This window comes from Pipra filicauda, unplaced genomic scaffold, assembly GCF_003945595.2.
Source record: "Pipra filicauda isolate LSUMZ 115617 unplaced genomic scaffold, ASM394559v2 scaffold384_size681814_pilon, whole genome shotgun sequence".
Taxonomy (NCBI): domain Eukaryota; kingdom Metazoa; phylum Chordata; class Aves; order Passeriformes; family Pipridae; genus Pipra; species Pipra filicauda.
In genome coordinates, this window is record NW_024104514.1 from 397,289 (window position 1) to 417,205 (window position 19,917).

Here is a 19,917-nt window from a genome sequence, read left to right on the forward strand (position 1 = left end):
GGAAGCTGCTCTGGCAGACAGAAACAAAGCAGCAGCATATTTACGCTACCTGAGGTCAGCCTGTAACCACTGGAGTGTTTCAGATGATAAATATATGCATTAAAAGTCTGTAATTCCAACATGCCGATCACAGATTAAAAACAGACCAAATCCCAGTAATGCACTGGATTCCTTTGCTATGCTATGAACTATAATTGATCATGGAGATACCTGCCAGAGGTTCTCCTGTTGCATATCACATCCACCTGAGCAGATGTTCTGGGAAAGATTTAGGGTTTGGATAATAAGAAAGTAGGGCAGTTGCTGTTGACAGCTATGCTTACTGTGCTGCTGTTGGTAAATACACAGAAGCTAAAGTGACAACCCTAAAAACAAAAGGGAGCAGATTCTCCTTGGTATGAACACGGGTCCCATGGGATGCTGCAATGCAGTGGCATCTCAGTCTTTTAACTTCTTAATGGTATGGCTGTCTCAAACCCTCCAGAACTGGAGGTAGTAAGTTCTTAGCATCCATAACAATAATGGCAGCAGCTAGAAGGCCAACAAGAATTGCCCATTTATTCTCACTCTGTGCTGCCTGTACCCTGCCCGTCCAGAATACTTGACTTTGTGGTGGAAAACAGTTTACTTTTGAGCAGTATCTAGGACACTGGAAACTTGACGCTCATTCAAACAGCATATAATCCAACAAAGGTTAATTATTCCCCACTTCTAAACAGAATCACACACAGAGCCAGACTGGGCTGCCAGGACCCCTCTCTCAGTAGAAAGGAACAAGAGGGAGAGGTACAGAGAGGCAGGTGGTGTATCTGAAATACGCTTTGTGTAGCTTTCCTATTACACATGCAGGTTTTCCTCTTGCACCTGTTTCCACCACTTAAACACCAAACTATTTAAAGACACCAAGAGGAGAGGGGAGAGGGTGTGGAGGGATGTGATTCATTCTTTGCATTCTCTTCCCCTTCTTTACATGTCCTTGATTTCCCTTTATGGGGCTAGTTTTCAACTTTTTCCTCTTTCAAGGCACTGCAAATTTGTGGCTGGAGAGCTGGGAAAATTTGCATTTAAAGGGTTTTAATAAATTAAAAGCCCTTGGGGAGTTTTCCAAAGAAACTGAATTCCATTGAATAAAGGGCCAGATCCTGGGCATCACTTGTGCTGAAATAAAACACAACCTCCAGCAAGGACATCTCATCAGATGAGAGTTAATACTGGTTGAATGTTTACAAAAATCCTTCCCCTTCCTTCAAAAACACATCAATCCTTTTTGGAGTGTTTCTACATCTTAGCAACTAAAACTAAAAAGAGGGGTAGAAAGGCAAAAATGCAAACTTCTAGGAAAGCAGCTACAACTCAGGCTTATTCAATGTGTGGTGTAACAGCTCTTCCTGTATTCTGTGAAGACACTGTGGAACAGCTCGTTTTCTCCCCGTTAACCAGTTCTGCAGCCTTCCCTGTTTACTGTGCACAGTGACTGTACAGAGCCCTGAAAGAGATCTGCTCCCTTCTGTTACCTGCAACAGCATGGACCAAAGAGAGCACAAACCAACAGCAGCTGCCCATGTCTCCAGATGCAGTTATATTCTTCCACAGAGGAAAACTAAATCAGTAAATCAGATACCAAATGCTCACCAGAAAAATTCCACCAATTTATTAGATGTCTTGTCCTTGGTGAGATAGCTTGAGCCAAACAAGTCTGCATATTTAAATACAAAAACCCTTCAGAGTCACAGGAGATTCCAGAAATGCCAGAACCCTGAGCTCCCTTCCCTCAACACAAAGAGAATAATCTCTCCCACCCACTTCTCTGCCCAGGTCTGCACTTCATCCACCGAAGTTTTAGGGTCTCTGGCCCATCTTCTTTAGGGTTCTGTTCAGCTGGAATTAGAGAAAGCAAAGGTCAGAAAAATACATAATGATTCACATACACTACTGTTCCCCTCAGCAGACTTTATTCAATGCTTCTACTCCTCCAACTCTTTGAGCAAGTGCAGTGTGTGAAGTAGAAGGGGAACAAGTAAAACTCTCCTCCTCTCCAAGACAGCAAAGGAAGATGTGGGGAGAAAAGAGGATGCAAACTTCTAGCACTGGTATCACAACCCTGTATTGCTCAAGTCCCCAAATCTCAGGATTTTGCTGTCTAAGCTTCCAGTGCACAACAGCCTCTGTTGGGAAAGTGGAGCAGTGACAGAATGTCACCTCCTGGCCAAGCACAATGCTGAGGTCATCTGTGCTCCTGGAATCTTTGAGGCTACTTTCTAGAGCCATAGTTATGAGGTTAGAGATATGATTTTGGTTGTATTACTGACAGAAACACAGCAATAGTCTAGGGACAATGGAGTCAGTGTCCTTGGACAGTAAAACCCTCTTCCTTTTCCACTGTGGCTCAAATGAGCACTTCTCACAGAAAAACATACCATTCTTCAAAGGCCAGCAGCTGCTGCTTAGAACACCTGCCTTTGCCCAGTGCCTTGCAGAGCAAGGGTTCACACCAGCAAGGAATCACACAGCTGTCTCACCCAAGCACGGCTACTCCAGGGCCTGCACAGCCCAATGCTTGCTCCATGTTTCTTAGAGAGCTACACAGCTCTGCTGCCCGGGCCTCACCTCCTCAAACTTGTGGATCTGGCGGATGAAGAAATCTCCATAGCGTCGAGCAACCTTTGTGTCTGCAATATGGATCATGTCCTGGGAAGAGAACAGCATGAGATCAGGAAAAGGACTGCGCTAGCATGGAGACAACAAGAACTGCTAAACATGAGGAGCAAACTAAGGGGCTTCACTCCAGCCCTGGTTCAGCATCACACATATCTAACCTGTGCTAGTACCACAGTAACCATTCAGCTTTCTGTGGGCACCATTCCCTATACCTTTGCCTGTCACGGGTTCCCAAATCACATTGCATTCACATCTCACATTCTTGCACACTCTGCCTATTTTTGTCTCTCTTTGCAGCAGTTTGACAGTTCCAAGCCCAATTCATGCTTCCCTCTTTCAGCAGCTAAGAGTCACACTATATAACAGGAGCGCTAGGCTGAGACACAGCATGAGACCTTGCAGAAAGAGGTCTGCTCTAAGAGCCAAGAACAAGGGGCAACCTAGTCTCCTTCCTAGCAAAAAACCTAATGGTTACTGCTGTCTTCTCTAAAAACGAAGTTCTCCAAGACTACGCCCACTGCTGCTGGAGCTCCAGTGGCAATATGGTGACATGTCCATATACCTCATGTTTAGATTCCTTCTAGCCAGAGATAAATGCTCCTTCAATGAAAAGTGGATCTGTAACATGACCAAGAAACATCCCTGCTTCATCAAGTAAAGGAGAGATGTGGGGGGCACCTATGAAATTGACAATTCCACCTGGCCTGCTGACAGCACTGTCACTTAATTGTCACCTCCCAGAAAACACTGATAAATAAACAGTTCTCTGTGTCCTGGGGAAGACACTTAGGACCTTTGTTTTTTAGGTATGCCGACTGCCAAAGCTGTCTGTGACATCCCATCAGTCTTTACCCATTGACTCTCCTTTTAAGCAGGACTACAGCTTCACCATGGGCAGCCAAGCCCCTCACATGGCAAAGGAAGAAGGGATGTTTCACACAGGATGGAGCAAGACCAGATGCTGCCAATTCCACAATTTCCTGGGTGAAAGAATTTCCTAGCCAGCAAGGGCAGATACCAACCTTGTCAATATAGAAGTCAACCTCAGAGGCAGACTGGAACTCTCCGTCAAGGGCAGATATGCCACTGGTCCATACCAGGTTCTTCATCTTGTGCTTGAAGACGAGCAGCTGGATACGAAACTCCTGCTCTGTCAGGTCTAAGAAGCCAGCCAGCTTCGCCACTGGCATAGTGGTGTAGAGCTTGAGGAAGCTACGGATGGTGGAGAGCTGGGCCTGCTGCTGAACCTCATCAGCAAAGACCTTGAGCTGCTGCAGGAAGGGCTCCTTGTGGTAGTTGGGGTGCACGTTGTCGTAATTGGGCACCACAGGGGAAAGGAACTTGGGGCAGGCGTAACTGAAGAGCTCCTCATAGACCTGTGCATCGCCCTTCTGCATGCGCAGCATCTTGTCCCCGTACTTCTCCCGCAGCTGCAGGTGAATGCTCTCATCGATGCGCATGGGGTACATGGTGAGGGCGATGGCCAGCAGCGCGTGCATCTGCTCATTCTGCTTGTTGATCTGAGACAGAGAGGAGAACCTGTCAGCCTGACAGTGTGCTCAGGCTCCAGGGTGCTGAAGGGAGCCAGGACCTGCATTTTCCAGAGACAGACTTTTACCCAAAGCACTGATGGTTCTAATGCTCAAGGGGGACAGCACAATAAGCAGTACCTCTGGGCAAAGCAGACAGATCAAGGCTCTCACCAGTGAAAAAGAGGGCTGGACAAAAGGAAAGTACAGAGTGAACGCATCCAGAGCCATACAGAACCGGGATGGCCAGAAGCAGGTTTGACTGCTTTGGTGCAAAGAAGTGCAGAGAAGGGAAGGCAGATAGTTTAACAGCCATGTTCTGGCGAGGGATAGTTATCAGGGAGGTCAGTGAAGCAAAAACTGTGAAGGAAGATTTATCTGAGTGTGTAATGAAACAGCTGTGTGGCTGAAAGAGACATATCAAATTTTTGAAGTGTCACAGAACTAAGACTGGCAGGATTTGGCTACACAGAGTTAGAAATAAATCATGAGGATGAAAAGAAGACAGCAGCAGCAGGTAGTAAAACAGGCACCAGAGACAGCTTAGGTGGAAGGAGAAAGGAACTTTTGTTACAGCCATATCTGTGAACGATTATCAGATAATAGAAATATATCTGACAATGGTAGCAACCTGAAGCGCAGAACTGGACTAAGAACATGACTCAGTCTGAAGAAGTGTCAACAAGAAAATCATTAGCAGCTGATATTCAGTAACAACCTCGTCTAGGGGGAGAGTGCAAACGGAGCTGGGGTAACAGTGTGGGGAACAAGCAAAGTAACTACTGACACAGCTAAGAGGAAATATTGCCACAAATGGCAAAGGAGTTCAAAGGATCCCTAGTCACCACTGCCAGCAAAATAAGGCTAGACTATTCAACGTAGGCTATCAGGTGCTGGAGGAGGGGCAGGAAAGAAGAGTTTTTTCTTTTGGGAAGTCTAGTATATTCTATCTCTTACCATCTCATACTTGTAGGTCGTCCTCTGAAACATGCTCTTGGTCCTCTGGATGTAGAGCAGGATGTTGGCAAAGACACGGATGGCATCCTGGTAACGCCGCATCATAAGGTATGCGAAGCCCACGTAGTAATAGGTGGTCACCTGGCACTCGGGCACCCGGGAGTACATGCTCTGACAAGGAAGAATCAACGTGCAATGTTAGAGGGGAGACAACAATCCAAACAACTCGTTACCCAGAACCCAGCCACCTATGCTTTCACTCCCTTCCCAAATATAGAAAAGAGAGGGTTAATTCAGGATACCTCACCTCCCACCCATCCCCGCAGCAGCTTCCTCATTGTTAATTAGATCATCCCATTTCCTATGTTTTCCAGTTTCAGCTTCCTGCAAGCAGAGAACTCATGCAGTGTGCCTAATATTGGTCTGCTCAGTTCCCTTTCCCCCTGTTTCATTCCACATCCTGTGCCAGACAGCACATACATAGATCTGTGCCAAATATTGGGCCAAGCCCATGTTGCTGCTGGACTTCAGTTAGCCACAAGCAGCACCCAATTCTAGGGCAAAACCACACAAGGTGGGAACAGGCATGGTGAGAACAAAAGCCAAAAATACAAGAATGAGCCATTGACAAAGACAGGAACAGTGTGTTCAGCTAGTTACCACTGTTACTGCTTACATTTCCAATGATATTCCCTGTAACAACACTGCCTTCCCAACACAGCAAACGCCCTAAAAAACTAGGCAATTGTGCTGCAACAGCATCAGGCATTATCATATGGCTTGATTTAATGCCAAAGCTCCAGCTGAGCCCAACTACAAACTCCTGACAACTACAGCAGATACAAACAGTATCCTCAGCTGGAAGATTCATTATGGTAATCTTTCACCAGCGTGTTTGAATAGAGGCATTTGGAAGACTGCAAGAGAGGGCTTAGAACATGTTGTACTACCTTCTTGTTGAGCTCGATGTTCTCCAGCACCTTGATGGCTTGGTAGTAATCTCCCAGCAGAGAGTGCAGACGCAGTAGCCCAACCAGGCTGAAATAGCCCAGCATCTTGTAGAGGGAGTGGCGACCATATTCACCAGCCACGCTTTCAGGGTCACCTAGGAAAATAAGGAACCACGCTGACACCCTCCAAGAAAGCAAGCTTGCCTTTCAGCACCTCTATGTTTACAGGCAAAAGGAGCAAGGCCTCAAATGTATCACCAGAACTTCTCAGCTAAGGCCAACAGAACCTGGTCCCAGCCAATCCAACCCTTGATAATGGGTTTGATCCAGCTCCCAACCAAGTTAACTGAGTTTGGTCAAATCAAAGCAAGGCAGCACAGACACCAGTGCTGCTTGGCACCACCCAGCTAGCTCACCTCCACTTGTATAGACCTCCAGCTGTCGGTTGATGTTGGATTTGTCCACCAGAGAGTGCAGCACATTAAGGACACTGTGGACGTTCCAGATCTTGGGGTTGGAGCGAAGGAAGTCAATTTCCTCTTCAGACTTCTTGGCTGTCTTACAGCGGTACTGGCTGAAAGACTGGAACTACAGGAAAAAGCAGAGATTCAAGGACGAACAGCTTGTTTGCAGATGCTCAGCTGAGTGCACTAAGCTTACAAGTTGCTCACACAAATGCGATACAATAAAGTAAAAGTTGCATGAAAAAAATAAAAAGAGTTTCATCTGAGATCACCTGGAAATCAAAATGGTAAATTATATAACTTTTAAAGCACGTAGGGAAAAAAATGATACAGTACAAAGGGAAAAGGCCAGAAAACAGATTGAAGCAGAGAAATATCTCTTAGACAATTAGGACAGGCAACTAAACACAAATTTGCTGTCTGAACAGGTAGCAAAGAGAATGACCAAATCAGAAGATGAGTCTGCATACACACATCTTTTTTCTATATATGCACATATCCCTTTTTTCATCCTTAAGCTTGACAAGACAGCATTTGAGGAATTACAATATTTCCTAATGTTAAGATCTTAGACCAGAGCTTATTTCAAAGCAGGTCATCAATCTCTCAGTGCAAGCATAAAGGCCCAATTGACTAAGAAACACAAAACTTGTGTTCTGAAACAGAAATATCCACAAAAGTTCAGGACTCTCTAAAGAGCTCACCGAAGTTTTTTTTTACGTGTAGTGGTATCCTCACTATGAAAATCACAGCAAGAGAAGAGATGGAAAATTCATACAACTAATAAAGACAAAGCCACCCCAAAATGGTCTAGACTTATAGCCACATACCTGGTATATGAATTCATCAATGATATCCCAGAGCCACTGGTTAGGCAGTTCCAGGGGAGCAGGGCCATCGGCATCTGCAGAAGAATAGATGAGAGGCTCAATACCTTGAGCAAGAACAGTGGCAGAACTGGAGGAGTAGATAAATTAAAGAACACAAGAATTTCCCTGAAATGGGAGATGCAGCAGTAGATGAATGAAGCTTCCAGCAGGGCTGTGATATGTAGCTTCTACTACCTCAGCTGCTTTCACTTTCAAAGACTATGAACATGCACAAGGTTAATCTCTAAAGTGTGACGGCTCTGCAGCAGCGATTCTCAGAAGCTGTACACAGACTGTAGGGGTTTATCCCAACTGATCTAATCTCCACAAAAAGCCTGGCAGGGAGTCACAAACACTAAAATTTGCTCCAAGGGGAGTCAACAACAGTAAACAGTTGCGAAAACACTGCAAGTTCCTTTAGCTTAGTTTTTCTTTAGCTTCATTTTAATTTTTAGTAAAAGTAGATCAAGCAGTTCTCAGGAAGACAGAAAGCTAAATAAGTTTTATTCTTTACAGTGTTTCAGAAAGCACTGGGAACTATTTCTGCTTTTTATGGTTTTAAATTCATGGATGCAAACTGCTCTTCATTCAGCAAACTCAAACATACAGAAAGCTCGTAGACTACTTCTCCCTCTGCAATCTATACACAAACATGTTGCAGTTCTTCTGACCCTTTCTCCAGCTCCACCCTCTCCATCCACTCTCCCTCTCCAAAAATAACAAACTAGACATGGATTGCAGCAACTCACTGAGGATGTAGTTGAAGAGATTGCAGTAGTTGTAGTAGGATTCAAATCTCTGCTCCAGTGTGGGCCCCCCCTGCAATGAGAAGTCAGCACAGTCTGCTTTGTTTTGAGCACCAAAGAGGGAAGTTCATGGGCAACAGCATACAAAGGACACTGAATAGTCACAGCAGTGGAGGGTCTCTTTCAGAAGTGTTAAAGCCAGTATTCAACTAGGACATCCACCAGCATCACCCAGAAAGCCTGAAATTGTATCACTGTTGTCCCATAGAGCAGGGCTGACTTTTCCTGTACAGGTAGCTTCTCCCAGGACAATTGAGCAGTCAAAATTCCTGTGAATATTGTGCATTAACCTTCCCTCTTCCCCTCTCTGCTGCCCAGACTTAAGAACTTCCTATACCTTCACCAGCGTTCCTTCCTTCTCCCTTTATGAGAGGCCTTAATAAATCAACAATTCTGTTTCTGGACAGCATTTCTTAACACTTTGACCTACTGGTAAGGAATCACTCTCTTCCTAGAGTTATCTCCCTTGTTCAGCCTGGAGACACTGAGTCTGAGAACCACCAACAGCACAGTTTGAGAAACCAGTTTCTCCTGCTAAAGCCTTGGATTAACACAGCACTTTTTAAAGTGCTCATTTCTCCACCCTCTGGTCCATAGTAAAATTGCAGTTATTACTTATATGCCCCGTAAGTCATGTGTCTGTTCAGCTTTTTTCCTTAAAAAACCAAGTACTGCGATTTTCTCACTGCCTTTAAAGCAGCTTAAATAAAAAAAACCTGAGGGATTTGTTTTGTTTCACAGAGCATTATTCCTTCCACTTCCTCCTCCTGTATCCTTTATGGTATCCATACTTCCCTCTTTGCAAAGCACTCTGACCCCATGAGGGGTTTTTAATCACAAATAATGCACCTTCCTCTTGTGAAACTCCCCTCATCCACCTGCTCATCTGAAGAACAAAGAGTCACGAAGAAACACACAAAAAAAGCAATTAAAATGTAAATTCAATTACCTCCCAAACCCTCCTTCTTCCCTAACTCACTAACTCACTGAGCAGCACTGAATGTCAGTAACAAACAGCTTCTTAAAAACTCAGATCTGTCTTCCGATTCATTTGAGCTATCAGGGAACCCTGCACACTCATTATAACCAAGCCTGAAGAGACAGCTAATGAGCCTCAGACAAACAGTCAAGTCTTTCTTGCTTTTCAGCAATCAGTGAATCCTCACCAAACTAACAAAAGGCAAGAATTCTAAGTTTCCCTAGAAGCAATGTGACTCACAGCTCACAAACCCATAAATCCTGTCTTGCAAAAACTGTGGGACCACTGAAACTGTGGTGGCAGCAAGATTTGGCAAGTTTGCTGGCACAAAGAAACCAGCATTCAACCCACAGGAAGACAAAGGGCCAACACTCACGCTGACTTTGGCGTAGATGTGCCTGTAGTACAGCTCCTTGTATAGGATGAGGAAAACAGCATCTGGAAAAGATGACAGAAGGGGACATGAGCAAGCCACAAGGCCTGTTAGCCTCCTGCCATAATCATAAAGGGAAGCACTTAAGGATACTTCGCAGTTTGACTCCTTGCCAGGCACTTGCTGAAGGAGCTGCCAGAGTGGACAAAGACAACTGACTCAGGCGCCAGCAACGCTGTGCACCTGCTCACTCATGGATCAGAAGGATTTAGTTCCTTCTCTTTCCAACAACCAAAGAAAAAGACTTACCGTTCCCAACCTGAGGGGCAATGGCCTCAGCCTCTGGCCATGGGGTGTTCTTAAAAAACCTTTCTGTCAGTTTTGTCCAGCTGAAAGACAAGCACACGTGGTATGAAAAACCACTTTTCAGTATGACAGTGATGGAGTTACAGATGACAACAGAGGCGCCTAGGGTTTGATGAAGGCTGAGCACCACCACTACCCCCTGTAACTCCAATGTTGAGGCAAAGAACAAGAACTGCAAACTAAGTAGTTAGTCTTCAGTTTATCCCTCAGTCACGGAACAGCCGTGCATGTTACTTTGTTACTTCCACATTTTCTTTATGGTAAGGTGACACAGCAGGAGTGGAAGAGTATCTGTAAGGAACACACACAAAAGTTACACCTCACAGCTTTCTGCAAACTGCCTGGCTAGCATGACTGAGGTTCCTTTCTGTAGCCTCCATATCTGTTAGGCCAGGGTTGATATTCTTCTTTAGAGGGGTCACAACTCACCTATACTTATGTTAGTCTAACAGGCTGGAAATATCTGGGTTTTTTTCCCCCCAGTAACCAAACCAAACCTATTTTAGAGAAAGCCCAAGTCTGGAACAACACAGGTAGCAGCAAGATTTAGTAAGCCTTTCCTTTTAAGGGCAGGGTGCACTTTCATCCCAGTTTAAACAGTGATTCCCACTTGCAGGAAGGATGATGTTGTACCTGTTCTCATAAATGTCCTGGATCTCGTACACCTTCTGGTCAATAACATCACTGGAAACTCGGCTGGCCTGGAGCTCGTACACCTTCTGGTCAATGAGATCTGACACCGTCTTGTGAAAATACTGAATGAAGTTTTTGATCACTTCGGGGATCACTTGGTAGGTCTGCTGCTCGTACTGGCGCTCGTAGGCCAGGTCTTGCTTCGGGTCTCCTGCGGGGAAGGTGGAGCAATGAAGCAGCCGCCGCACGGCCTGGCCCGGCCCCACAGACCCAGCCGGGCGACGGAGCCCCCGCGGAGGCGCGGCCCAGGCCAGCACTCACCCGTGTGCATGTCATAGTCGTTGGAGTACGCGTAGGGGTCGTAGGCAGCCTGTGGGAAGAGGGCGGCAGTGAGTGCCCGCGAACAGCCCGCCCGCACCCCCCACGCCCTCCGCCCCCCGCCCGCACCTCGTTGTCGTAGTCCTCCCCCGGGTAGGCCATGGCGGCGGCGGCGCGGCGCGGAAAGGGCTCCGGCCGGAAACGCGGGCCTGGGGCGCGCACTAGGGCGGGGCTCGGAGCGGCTCGCTGATCGCTTCCATTGGTTAAAGCAACTGTCCGTCTTCAGCTCCCTGAGCCGCCATGGGCTGCCTGCGGTCCGTCCCTCCCTCTGATAGGAGAACGCTCCTGCCCGTCAGGCTTTCCTGGTCACCGCCTCTCTCCTCGTCTTCATCCTTGCCTGCGCCTTCCCCATTGGCTGCACTCAGAGAGCGAGGCGCCTCCCATTGGTCGAGCGGATACGGCCCTCCCTGTTGCTATGGTGACGCTCCGCCCCTCTCCCCCGGCCCGGCCCGTGAGGGGATGGAGGGTGGCGGCGGGGCCGACGCGGCACCCGGCGCGGGGCCGGGGCCAGAGCCGGAGCCGGAGTCGGAGTCGAGGTCGGAGCCGCAGCCGCAGCCGCAGCCGGAGCTGGAGCCGGAGCCGCAGCCGCTGGTCGGGCTGCCGCTGCTGGAGCCCGGGCTGCCGCTGGGGCCGGCGGCGGGCGCGCCCCTCGGGTACCTGCACGTCCTGTGGCAGCGGGAGGAGCCGGCGGGCAAGATCCCGGCCCGCCGCCTGCGCAGGGCCGCCCGCCTGCACCGCCGGCTGGGGCCCACGGGCAAGGAGGCCCACGGTGAGAGGGGGGGGCGACGGGGAGCCGCTGTCCCGCCCCGGGACAGCTCTGCCTTCGGCCGGCTCCGCATGGGAAAGGGGTCGGATCTGTTCTGGGGGCGACTTGGGAAGGCATCCCTGGTCCTGCCAGGGGAGGGTGCCGGTCAGAAGTGGGAGGGCTTCCGGAGGACACGAGGAAGAGCTGTTCTTACCTGGTGGCTTGATCTCCGGCTTCCCCTTCTCCTGAGCCAGGAGCAGCAGCGCGATTTGGCCCCACACCTGGGCTCGAGCACCAGGATGGGACGTTCCAGTAGGGAAACGCAGCTTTCTTCTGTGCTTCTTAGTAATTGCTTTCTTTTCTCCACAGCTCTGAAAAGGCTGCGTGAAGCTGCCAATAGCAATGATTTAGACACAGGTAAGGCTTCTGTCAGTCCCACTTGGGATCTCTTCCTGGAAGGGCAGTATGTCAAGGACTCTTATTTTAGGAGAGGACAAAATGGGTGCTGATAGTTTGTGGACGTGGTGCTTTAGATGCTTCAGATCTAGAAAATGCTCTTTTGGAGCCCAGTTTCATTCTCTGATCAGAGTGGGGCTGGTTATAGTGTTCACTTTTTCACTGCAGCTGGTTCATAGAGTTAATTTTCCAACTGCCTCAAGCTAAATCCGCACTGCACTGTTCCAGCTGCTTTAAAATGTACCTTTTGCCCAGTTGTAAGCAGCAAGAGAGTAATGTTTTGGTTAAGGTGGAAAAGCTGTGATTATCTAAGCCACGCCCTGTAAGATGAGGCAGTGGGACCCAGTAGATTAGAACCAGGACCAGAGATGGACTCTGCCTCTCACAGTGAACTCAGAGAAGGCTTATGGCCTATCTGTTACTCTCTTTACCTTTCTAGACTGTGGATTAGGTGGGGTTTGATATGAAGTGTCCAGCAACAATATCTGCCCCTTTTCATTGTCCCTCCTTAGACTGTGCTGTCCCCTCAGCTGTGCTTGCCTTTTATCAGGCCAGTCAGTGAACAGAATTGGAAACTGGTTCGACTTGTAGAAAATCCCAGTCCACCAGATCGGGGGGAGGTTTCAGGTCCTTCAGCCCCACAATACACCTTCTTTCACAAACTAATGGGTAAAGTTCATCTGTGGGTTCTGTCAGTACAGAAGGGCTGGGCTTCAGTCAGTGAGTCAAGAGCAAGAATGAAAGAACGTGGCTTTATGGAAGTCGGTTTCAATCCATCTTGGATGTGAAAGACAGGTTCCCCTATTTACAATCCTGATGTGTTTTCTGCACTCTGCAACCTGAGAAAGTGCCTGATGATTAATTTATTCTTCATCAACAAGTAAACATCTTTGCTGTTTCCTGTGGTGGCATTGGGTGGGAGAGGTTATGTCATTCCTACTGGCTTCAGGGGAGGACTAGCTAAAGTGTTCCCCATTAATGGTTCTCACTGGGGGCACTCCAGTCTCCTTGTCTTTCTTCTGGAGTATCAAACATCCCCTGTTAACGCCACTTCCATCTTTTCAGGTGTTCCTTATAGTTCTGTGCCACACTAAAAGCAGGAGGTGTACAGGAAGAAATTCAACTGTGGCTATAATTCGATCTCTGGAAGCTGAGATGAACGGTGACTTTCAGTGGTCTGAGCTATCTAGTTTCTGTCTCCAATACTTGACAGTCTTGGCTGTTGCAGGATATGCTGCTAAAGATCTCAAAATATAGTGAACCTGTCAGCATTTTTAACAGCTACATAGCGAGCTCTATTTTATGCACTCATCAGGGTTACTCTGTCAGGGTGATCTCAAAACAACAGGAGTATTAAAATGACCCTTACAGTTGTTCTTACCCATGTTGCAATAGATGCTATTTTTATGTACCTAATCTTTGCAACCTTTACTGGTCTCTTTGCATTGCTCTTGTAGAGTCAGTGCACTCCCCTGCTTGCTACCCATACTGTAGCCACCATTCCCATACTTTTGCCACACCGGGTGTGGCAAAAAAACAGGAGTTTCGGATGGATCTGGGAAGGGGCATAGTCAAAACAGGCAAAAAAATGGCATTTCTCACTAGACATAGTTACTCTGTGAAACTTTGACCACGAGTCCATATTGGTGTGAAAACTTTACACAGGCACAGAAAAGGACCGTGCAAATCTATGGGGAAAGCCCACGGATTAGTAGTAAGCACAGGATGCTAACTCTAGCTTGGGAAGTGCCTGAGATACAGATGAGTAAAGCTGAGAGTTAGCCCCACATCCTTCCTGTCTTTTTATACTCTTCTCTAGGCATTTGCTGCAGATTGTCCTTGGAACTTGAAAGTTTGGCTAGATGGATCCTTAGCCATTAGAGTTGTTGGCTTATCTTTCGTGGCAACGTGTGGAAGGTGGCAAAGGCTGAAACAGAGGGTGGAGGTTGTGCTGCCTCAGCTGGTTCTGCTGAGCGGGATGCTGGTTCAAGTCCCATTGACTTGGCAGCTGACAGCACATATATCTACCCCAGAAGAACAGATAGCATTACCCCTCTCTGATCAGGTGCCCCTTCAGCTTACCTGCTTTCTTCTCCTCCTTGGTGCTGTCAGTGCAGCAACTCTTGGAGGATGGAACTGATCCCTGTGCTGCGGACGACAAAGGCCGGACCGCCCTGCACTTCGCCTCCTGCAATGGCAACGATCACATCGGTGAGTGGGGAGGGGGAGTTCTGCCTTCCAACCTCTCTGTGGCAGAGATTTCAAAGGATGCTCCTTAGTTTGATTCAGCATGTGACAGAGATTGCTCTTTTGTGTCAAAGTTGCCAGCTGAACTCTGGCCCCAGGGCTTCCCATGTCCCCCTGTTGGAGGGGGAGCAGGACCTCCCAGTTTTAGGGCTGTACTGATGCAGAGGGAAGGGTGTCCTTCTACCCTATTCTTCCCCTCAGAGAGCCCAAGGGCAGTGACACTGCCTGACTTTGAGCTGGGTCCTTCTGCATTGCTGCACAAACCCCTGTTCCCTGTCTCAGTAAGGAAGCTGATGAGCTGAAGAGAAGCACCTGTAGGCAGCCTGGTGGCTGCAACGTGGACCTGTGGCCCATACGGGCCTGACCTGTGGGGCAAAGGGAAGGGACTGATGTGGTTGTTTCTTTGTTTCCAGTGCAACTGCTTCTGGACCATGGGGCTGACCCAAACCAGAGAGATGGGCTGGGCAACACCCCCCTACATTTGGGTAAGTGCCACAGAGATGAATTTTGCATGAAGAGATGTGAGGTGAACACCACCTTACTGTTCCTTTCCTCTCCACCTTCCTCTTCCCTGTGCCTCAGAGTATGCATCCCCAGATTTAAGGACCTAGAAGGGGCTCTTTGAATTTCACTAGCTTCACTCCTCACAAAGTTTAGGGTCAGAAAAAAGGTTTGAGAGAATTGATTTCCCTCCCTCTGCCAGCCCCATGGAGCGCAAGCTCTGTTCCAGAGGGAATACTCGGGCTTGAGTGTGAGGTTATCTTAGCATTTGAGCTGTTCCTCTTTCCCATGGCAAAGAAGCCTTTGGGAAGCTCAAGCTCCGTGCTTGAGCAGGAACTCATTTTTGCTAGTGCCTCTGAGTTGTGTGTCCTGTGTTTTCCCTCCCCAGCTGCCTGCACGAACCACGTTCCTGTCATCACCATGCTGCTGCGCGGAGGTAACATTTCCTCTATAACAATTACAGCCTGTCCCTTTCCTGCCTGCCCTGTTGATACTCCCCAGGGACACCAGATCTTGACAACAAATCTCACTTTCTGTCCTTGCTCGTGCATCTTGCAGGGGCCAGAGTTGACGCCTTGGATCGAGCCGGCAGAACCCCGCTGCACCTCGCTAAATCGAAGCTGAACATCCTGCAGGAAGGACTGTCCCACAGCCTGGAGGCCGTACGCCTGGAAGTGAAACAGGTAAAAGAAACAGTGCCATGTTCTGGTAAGGTGGCGGAGCCCCTGGCAGCATCCTGCACCCTTTATTTAAATACCTGTCTGTAGGTTCTTAACCACTGTGGGGAGAGTTTGACTTTCCCTTCCATTTTCAGAGACCTTCCTTTTTCCCAATCTCTACTCTAAATTTTTGCAGGACCTCCCTTGGCTCTGGTAGGCCAAGGATGCATTGAATATCCTAATTCTCGGGCTGTATGGAGCACTCCTTTTCTTCAACCACCATGTAAGACAGATGCCTTGTGGCAGGAGAGGGACCACAGCATGAGGCTGTAGCTATGGTGTGCACATGCAGGGACTCTGTATTTCTAGAACAGTCTACCCTGTTCCAATATGTGGAGCCATGGAATAGGAAAGCAGTTGTGAGGTTACAAATGCACAGGGCATGGGCCTCACATCAGGAGTCTTATAGGAGCCACAAGGATTTTCATCCACTGTGCACAAGCAGATCCTGCTGGAGTGGGAAGTTCCTGCTCCTCACAGTGAGGGAAGCTAGCTAGCCATAAAGAGAAGCTTGGTGCTCTCGGGGCTAAGCCTTATGCTGCTTCAGCTGGGCTTATCTCTCTTCCCTGTTCCTAAACCAGACACAAGGATCACAGGTAGTCCGTCTGTGGCTGATGAATGCCTCTGGTGACTCACTGGGCTCTTGTGCTGCCATTAGTGCTGTGCAGTTGCTTTGCATTTGTTCTTCTCTAAGGATCACGTACTCTGCCATGTGCTGCAGCATCAAGGCTCTGTACTCGGTGATCTAAGTGCAATTTAATTTTTCCTGTAAAAACGCCTCAGCTTGGTGCAGCTCTCTGATGTTTGCCTTTTATGCCTCTTGGTTTCAGATTATCCAGATGTTGCGGGAATACCTGGACCGTCTGGGGAGGCATGAGCAAAAGGAACAGCTGGATGACCTCTGTTCCAGGTTACAGATGACAAGCACGAAGGAGCAGGTAGGTGTCGTTGAGCTACTGTGACTCACCTTGTGTTGTGGCTCCTGTGTGTAGGAGAATGCAATTGCATGAGCAGTGGATGACATTAAAGACATGGTTATGGAAATGTTTTTGTTCACATTGGGTCAGGTGGGCAAGTTACGTGATGACTCGTACTCCTTTAGGCTGGAATCGAAAATGCAGAAAGCATTGCTGTGCCTAGCAGCTCAGGAGAGAAGCTGAACATCAGATGGGCTGAGGGCACAGTCATTTTAAGGCCAGGATCAGCACAACCACACCAGGTTGCAGGGCGTGTTTGGTTTTTTTCCTACAAAGGATTGGCCCTTAGAAACAGGCTTAGAAGAAACAGCCCTGATACCACTGAGTTTTAGGTAATGCAGCAATATGCTTTTATTTTAAGGACTGGCTAAATCGCACAGGGTGGAGGTTAAGCATTGACCTCCTGAGGAATGGGAAGAACTCCCGTTGCCTTACATTAGGGCTTGTTTGATCATGAGGATAAGAACCCTTCTACATGATTGTTGGGACCAGAGGGATCCTGTCCTAGCATAAGCTCAGCACGGGCATTACTGGCAACCCTAGTTCAGGGGTAGTCCCTGCTGTGTCGTGGTTTATTCTATGGTGGCGAGTGGCTGTACAGCTGCATTCCCCTGCCTAACAGCCAGCTGTATTCTTCTGACAGGTGGATGAGGTTACAGACCTCCTGGCCAGCTTCACATCGCTCAGCCTGCAGATGCAGAAGATGGAGAACAGGTAATGGGCTTCCAAATCATCTTCCTGATGCAGCAGAAGAGGCCTTAGAGAGAAAAAAAGGAAGCTGAAGCTTGCTTCCCAGATCGCTGAATAAACATTGCTGCCAGCGGCCTTTCCTGCCAGACTGACTCTCCAGTGGTGCTCAGACTGTTCCTGTTGGTGCTGCCCCAGCTGCCTCACGGGGAGGCAGCAGGCTTTGGACAACAGAGGCAAGAGACAACAGAGTGCCGCATCTGTGACTTTGGGGTAAAAGAACTGCTCTACTTTTTATCAGATGGGCTGGTGATGAATAGGATACCTTCTCCAGAGATATTTTGCCTTCTTCTAAGTACTTCAGCTTGATGTAGGTGGTGGCTGATGTCATGTACAGTCACCAGCCCTGACTAGTGCACTCAGCAGCTGGCCAGCATCACAGAAATGCTTGAAACGGGCACTTTTTGCCACCTCCATAGTGCTCAATTGCCTGAGAGAGAAAGTGAATACCTTGGACAACAGAAGGCTTTGTGCTGTGAGAAGCACACACGCTTAATTCTGCATGCTAGCAGCTGAGCAAACATACTGCTTTGAGAGACATGCACTGAGGCTTAATCCTCACCTTCCCCAGAGCCTGTGGTCAGAGGGCAGAGAATCTGTCTGGTTACAAATGGGATACAGCTTTCACTGGCCTCATTTTTTAAATCACTGCTGCAAGTTAGTGCTTAGATACTACAGTGTAACACTTGCAAAAAATACCCAGGTACGCAGCTAGCAGGTCAGAGCTGCCCTGATGCAAGAATAAGGTTTGGGGGGTGACAATCTTAACATAGTTTTAGGTAGACATCTACATCTTGCAAAAAAAACCCCACCATAACTGACTTTTGTGTTTCCTGTTACTGGCAGTCTCAGGCAAGGGGTCCCGTTGTGACAGGAGGTGTTGCACGTGCAGCCGTATTATTGGGCTGGGATGGATATGGGTTTATGTCTGCCTCAGCAGCACCAAGCCCACTGGTCAGCAATCCTGTGTTTCTTGCTTGTCATGCAGAGCCTTAAGTGCAGTGTGAGAAACAAATCATGACTTCTGCTGGGAGTCTGAAGTGATGAAGCTATGCAGTGAATTGATCTTGCTGCTCTCTCACTTCTGCCCCTGTGGTTAGTAATGAAGATTTAGATTACTTTGTTTTGGAGCAGGGATCATGAAATCCCATTGATAGGGTGCCAACAGCAGCAGGGAGCAGGAACATGCCCAATAATAATCTGAATTCCTACCTGTGTACCACACCGTGGTAGTGCTGGTAGCCATACCCATTCCACAGCTTGGGAATCACTGGTTTGGAAGAGTGCCTTATTAGGATTCAGCTTAAACATGCAGCAGCCACAGTTTGGAGCATTCTTCAGAGACCTTTAGATCAGCATGCTCTCTGATATCTGCCTTTTGTCCAGGAAGAGATTAAGTGGACCTCTGTGTTCAAAGCTGAGATACCAGAAATAGGCATGGCTTTTAGATGAGTTCATCCATGAGGTGCTGGAGAACATGACTGGGACCAGCAGTCTTGTGGTTGGTTGGGCTGGAGCTGTCACTATGAATAGTGGTACTTCGTTATGATGTGCTGGATGGGAAGGATGCCAAGGAGGTGGGAGACAATCTGACCTTTTTGTATTTTAAACTTCAATAAAATCCTGTCAGCCTTTTAAGACTCCTCAGCCAAATTCTCTTTTTCAGAGCAGCCCATTTCTCTTTCTTTACTGTATTTTCCAGGCCCCACGCACAGCACTGGACTTGGTAACTGCTACTGTCATAGCTGGTACTGAAATCAGAAGCGACAACACAAAATTGTTTGAATTCAAACACTTCTCTGTTTGCAGATCAAAGTACATGGTTGCTGACTGACTTTTTCTGATCCTGACTCCCACAGACAAGAAATCCAAACTTGAAATCTAGGCATTTGCTGTGAAAACCGAACAAATAGAGGAGAGAGATTCTCAGCAGAAGTGCTTCTGCACTCTTGCAAAGGTATGGAGCTGGTGGGAAGGTAGTGGCTGAATTTGTGCCTTGCCCCATGCTGGATAAAATGGCTGTGCTGTGAAGAGGCAGCAAAGGGATGAGGGACTGGGGAGGGACATCTGGGCAGTGCAAAGAATTTCCAGTGTGGTCCCTGTGTAAGGAGCAGGTGACTTTCATGTCCAGCCTTTACTTACCCTATTTCTTCCTGTCTTCACAGCCTAGTCTTGGTGTCCACATACACCCAGCTATCAGCGCTTCTGCCCTCAACAGCCTTGTTGCTGAGGAGACCATTAAGGTGCTCAAAGAGCAGGTGGCTGAAATGCTCTTTAACTCTGCAGTTATTTTAGTTGCTGATGTTGTCTGCTAACTAGACACCCCTTGGAAGCTTACCTCAAAGCGGGAATACATCTAGCTGGGACTCAGAGTGAAGCTTTTAGCCTCAGCACACGTGATGTTGTCAACAGCTCTTCAAGCTTTTGTCTCACCTGGCACTGGTTTTTTTCATAACAGCTCCTGACAGGGGAAAGGTGGGGGTGCTGCAGACAGCCAGAAGCAATTATCTTGCTTCTTGTGCAGCACTGCTCCCTCCATGGGAGGACGATCAATAATAAAACA

General features: G+C 48.0%; 2 protein-coding genes across 2 annotated transcripts; one reads left to right on the forward strand and one right to left on the reverse strand.

The window, feature by feature from the left end:
• Nucleotides 1-1,628: 1,628 nt before the first annotated feature.
• On the reverse strand, nucleotides 1,629-11,276 carry EIF3L (eukaryotic translation initiation factor 3 subunit L). The gene is made up of 13 exons (XM_027715109.2): nucleotides 11,032-11,276; nucleotides 10,906-10,954; nucleotides 10,585-10,795; nucleotides 9,895-9,974; nucleotides 9,589-9,650; nucleotides 8,177-8,246; nucleotides 7,389-7,462; nucleotides 6,511-6,682; nucleotides 6,095-6,249; nucleotides 5,145-5,315; nucleotides 3,681-4,178; nucleotides 2,608-2,688; nucleotides 1,629-1,878 (listed from the first exon to the last, which is right to left on the reverse strand). Exons 1-13 carry the CDS (start codon nucleotides 11,062-11,064, stop codon nucleotides 1,840-1,842), a joined length of 1,695 nt encoding a protein of 564 aa, XP_027570910.1. The 5' UTR covers nucleotides 11,065-11,276; the 3' UTR covers nucleotides 1,629-1,839.
• A 123-nt stretch (nucleotides 11,277-11,399) lies between these two features.
• ANKRD54 (ankyrin repeat domain 54) lies at nucleotides 11,400-18,994 on the forward strand. Its single transcript, XM_027715113.2, has 8 exons — nucleotides 11,400-11,731; nucleotides 12,077-12,124; nucleotides 14,276-14,374; nucleotides 14,824-14,895; nucleotides 15,300-15,347; nucleotides 15,470-15,594; nucleotides 16,461-16,568; nucleotides 17,251-18,994. Exons 1-8 carry the CDS (start codon nucleotides 11,422-11,424, stop codon nucleotides 17,323-17,325), a joined length of 885 nt encoding a protein of 294 aa, XP_027570914.1. The 5' UTR covers nucleotides 11,400-11,421; the 3' UTR covers nucleotides 17,326-18,994.
• Nucleotides 18,995-19,917: the final 923 nt, after the last annotated feature.

Bases quoted from the DNA above. Each gene is read 5' to 3' on its own strand.
- EIF3L (XM_027715109.2), bottom strand. From the start codon at position 11,064: ATGGCCTACCCGGGGGAGGACTACGACAACGAG. The intron at 10,955-11,031 runs GTGCGGGCGGGG...CTCTTCCCACAG, and splicing joins GGGAGGACTACGACAACGAG to GCTGCCTACGACCCCTACGC. The intron at 1,879-2,607 runs GTGAGGCCCGGG...CTCTAATTCCAG, and splicing joins AGATCCACAAGTTTGAGGAG to CTGAACAGAACCCTAAAGAA.
- ANKRD54 (XM_027715113.2), top strand. From the start codon at position 11,422: ATGGAGGGTGGCGGCGGGGCCGACGCGGCACCCGGCGCGGGGCCGGGG. The intron at 11,732-12,076 runs GTGAGAGGGGGG...TTTTCTCCACAG, and splicing joins CACGGGCAAGGAGGCCCACG to CTCTGAAAAGGCTGCGTGAA. The intron at 14,375-14,823 runs GTGAGTGGGGAG...CTTTGTTTCCAG, and splicing joins CAATGGCAACGATCACATCG to TGCAACTGCTTCTGGACCAT.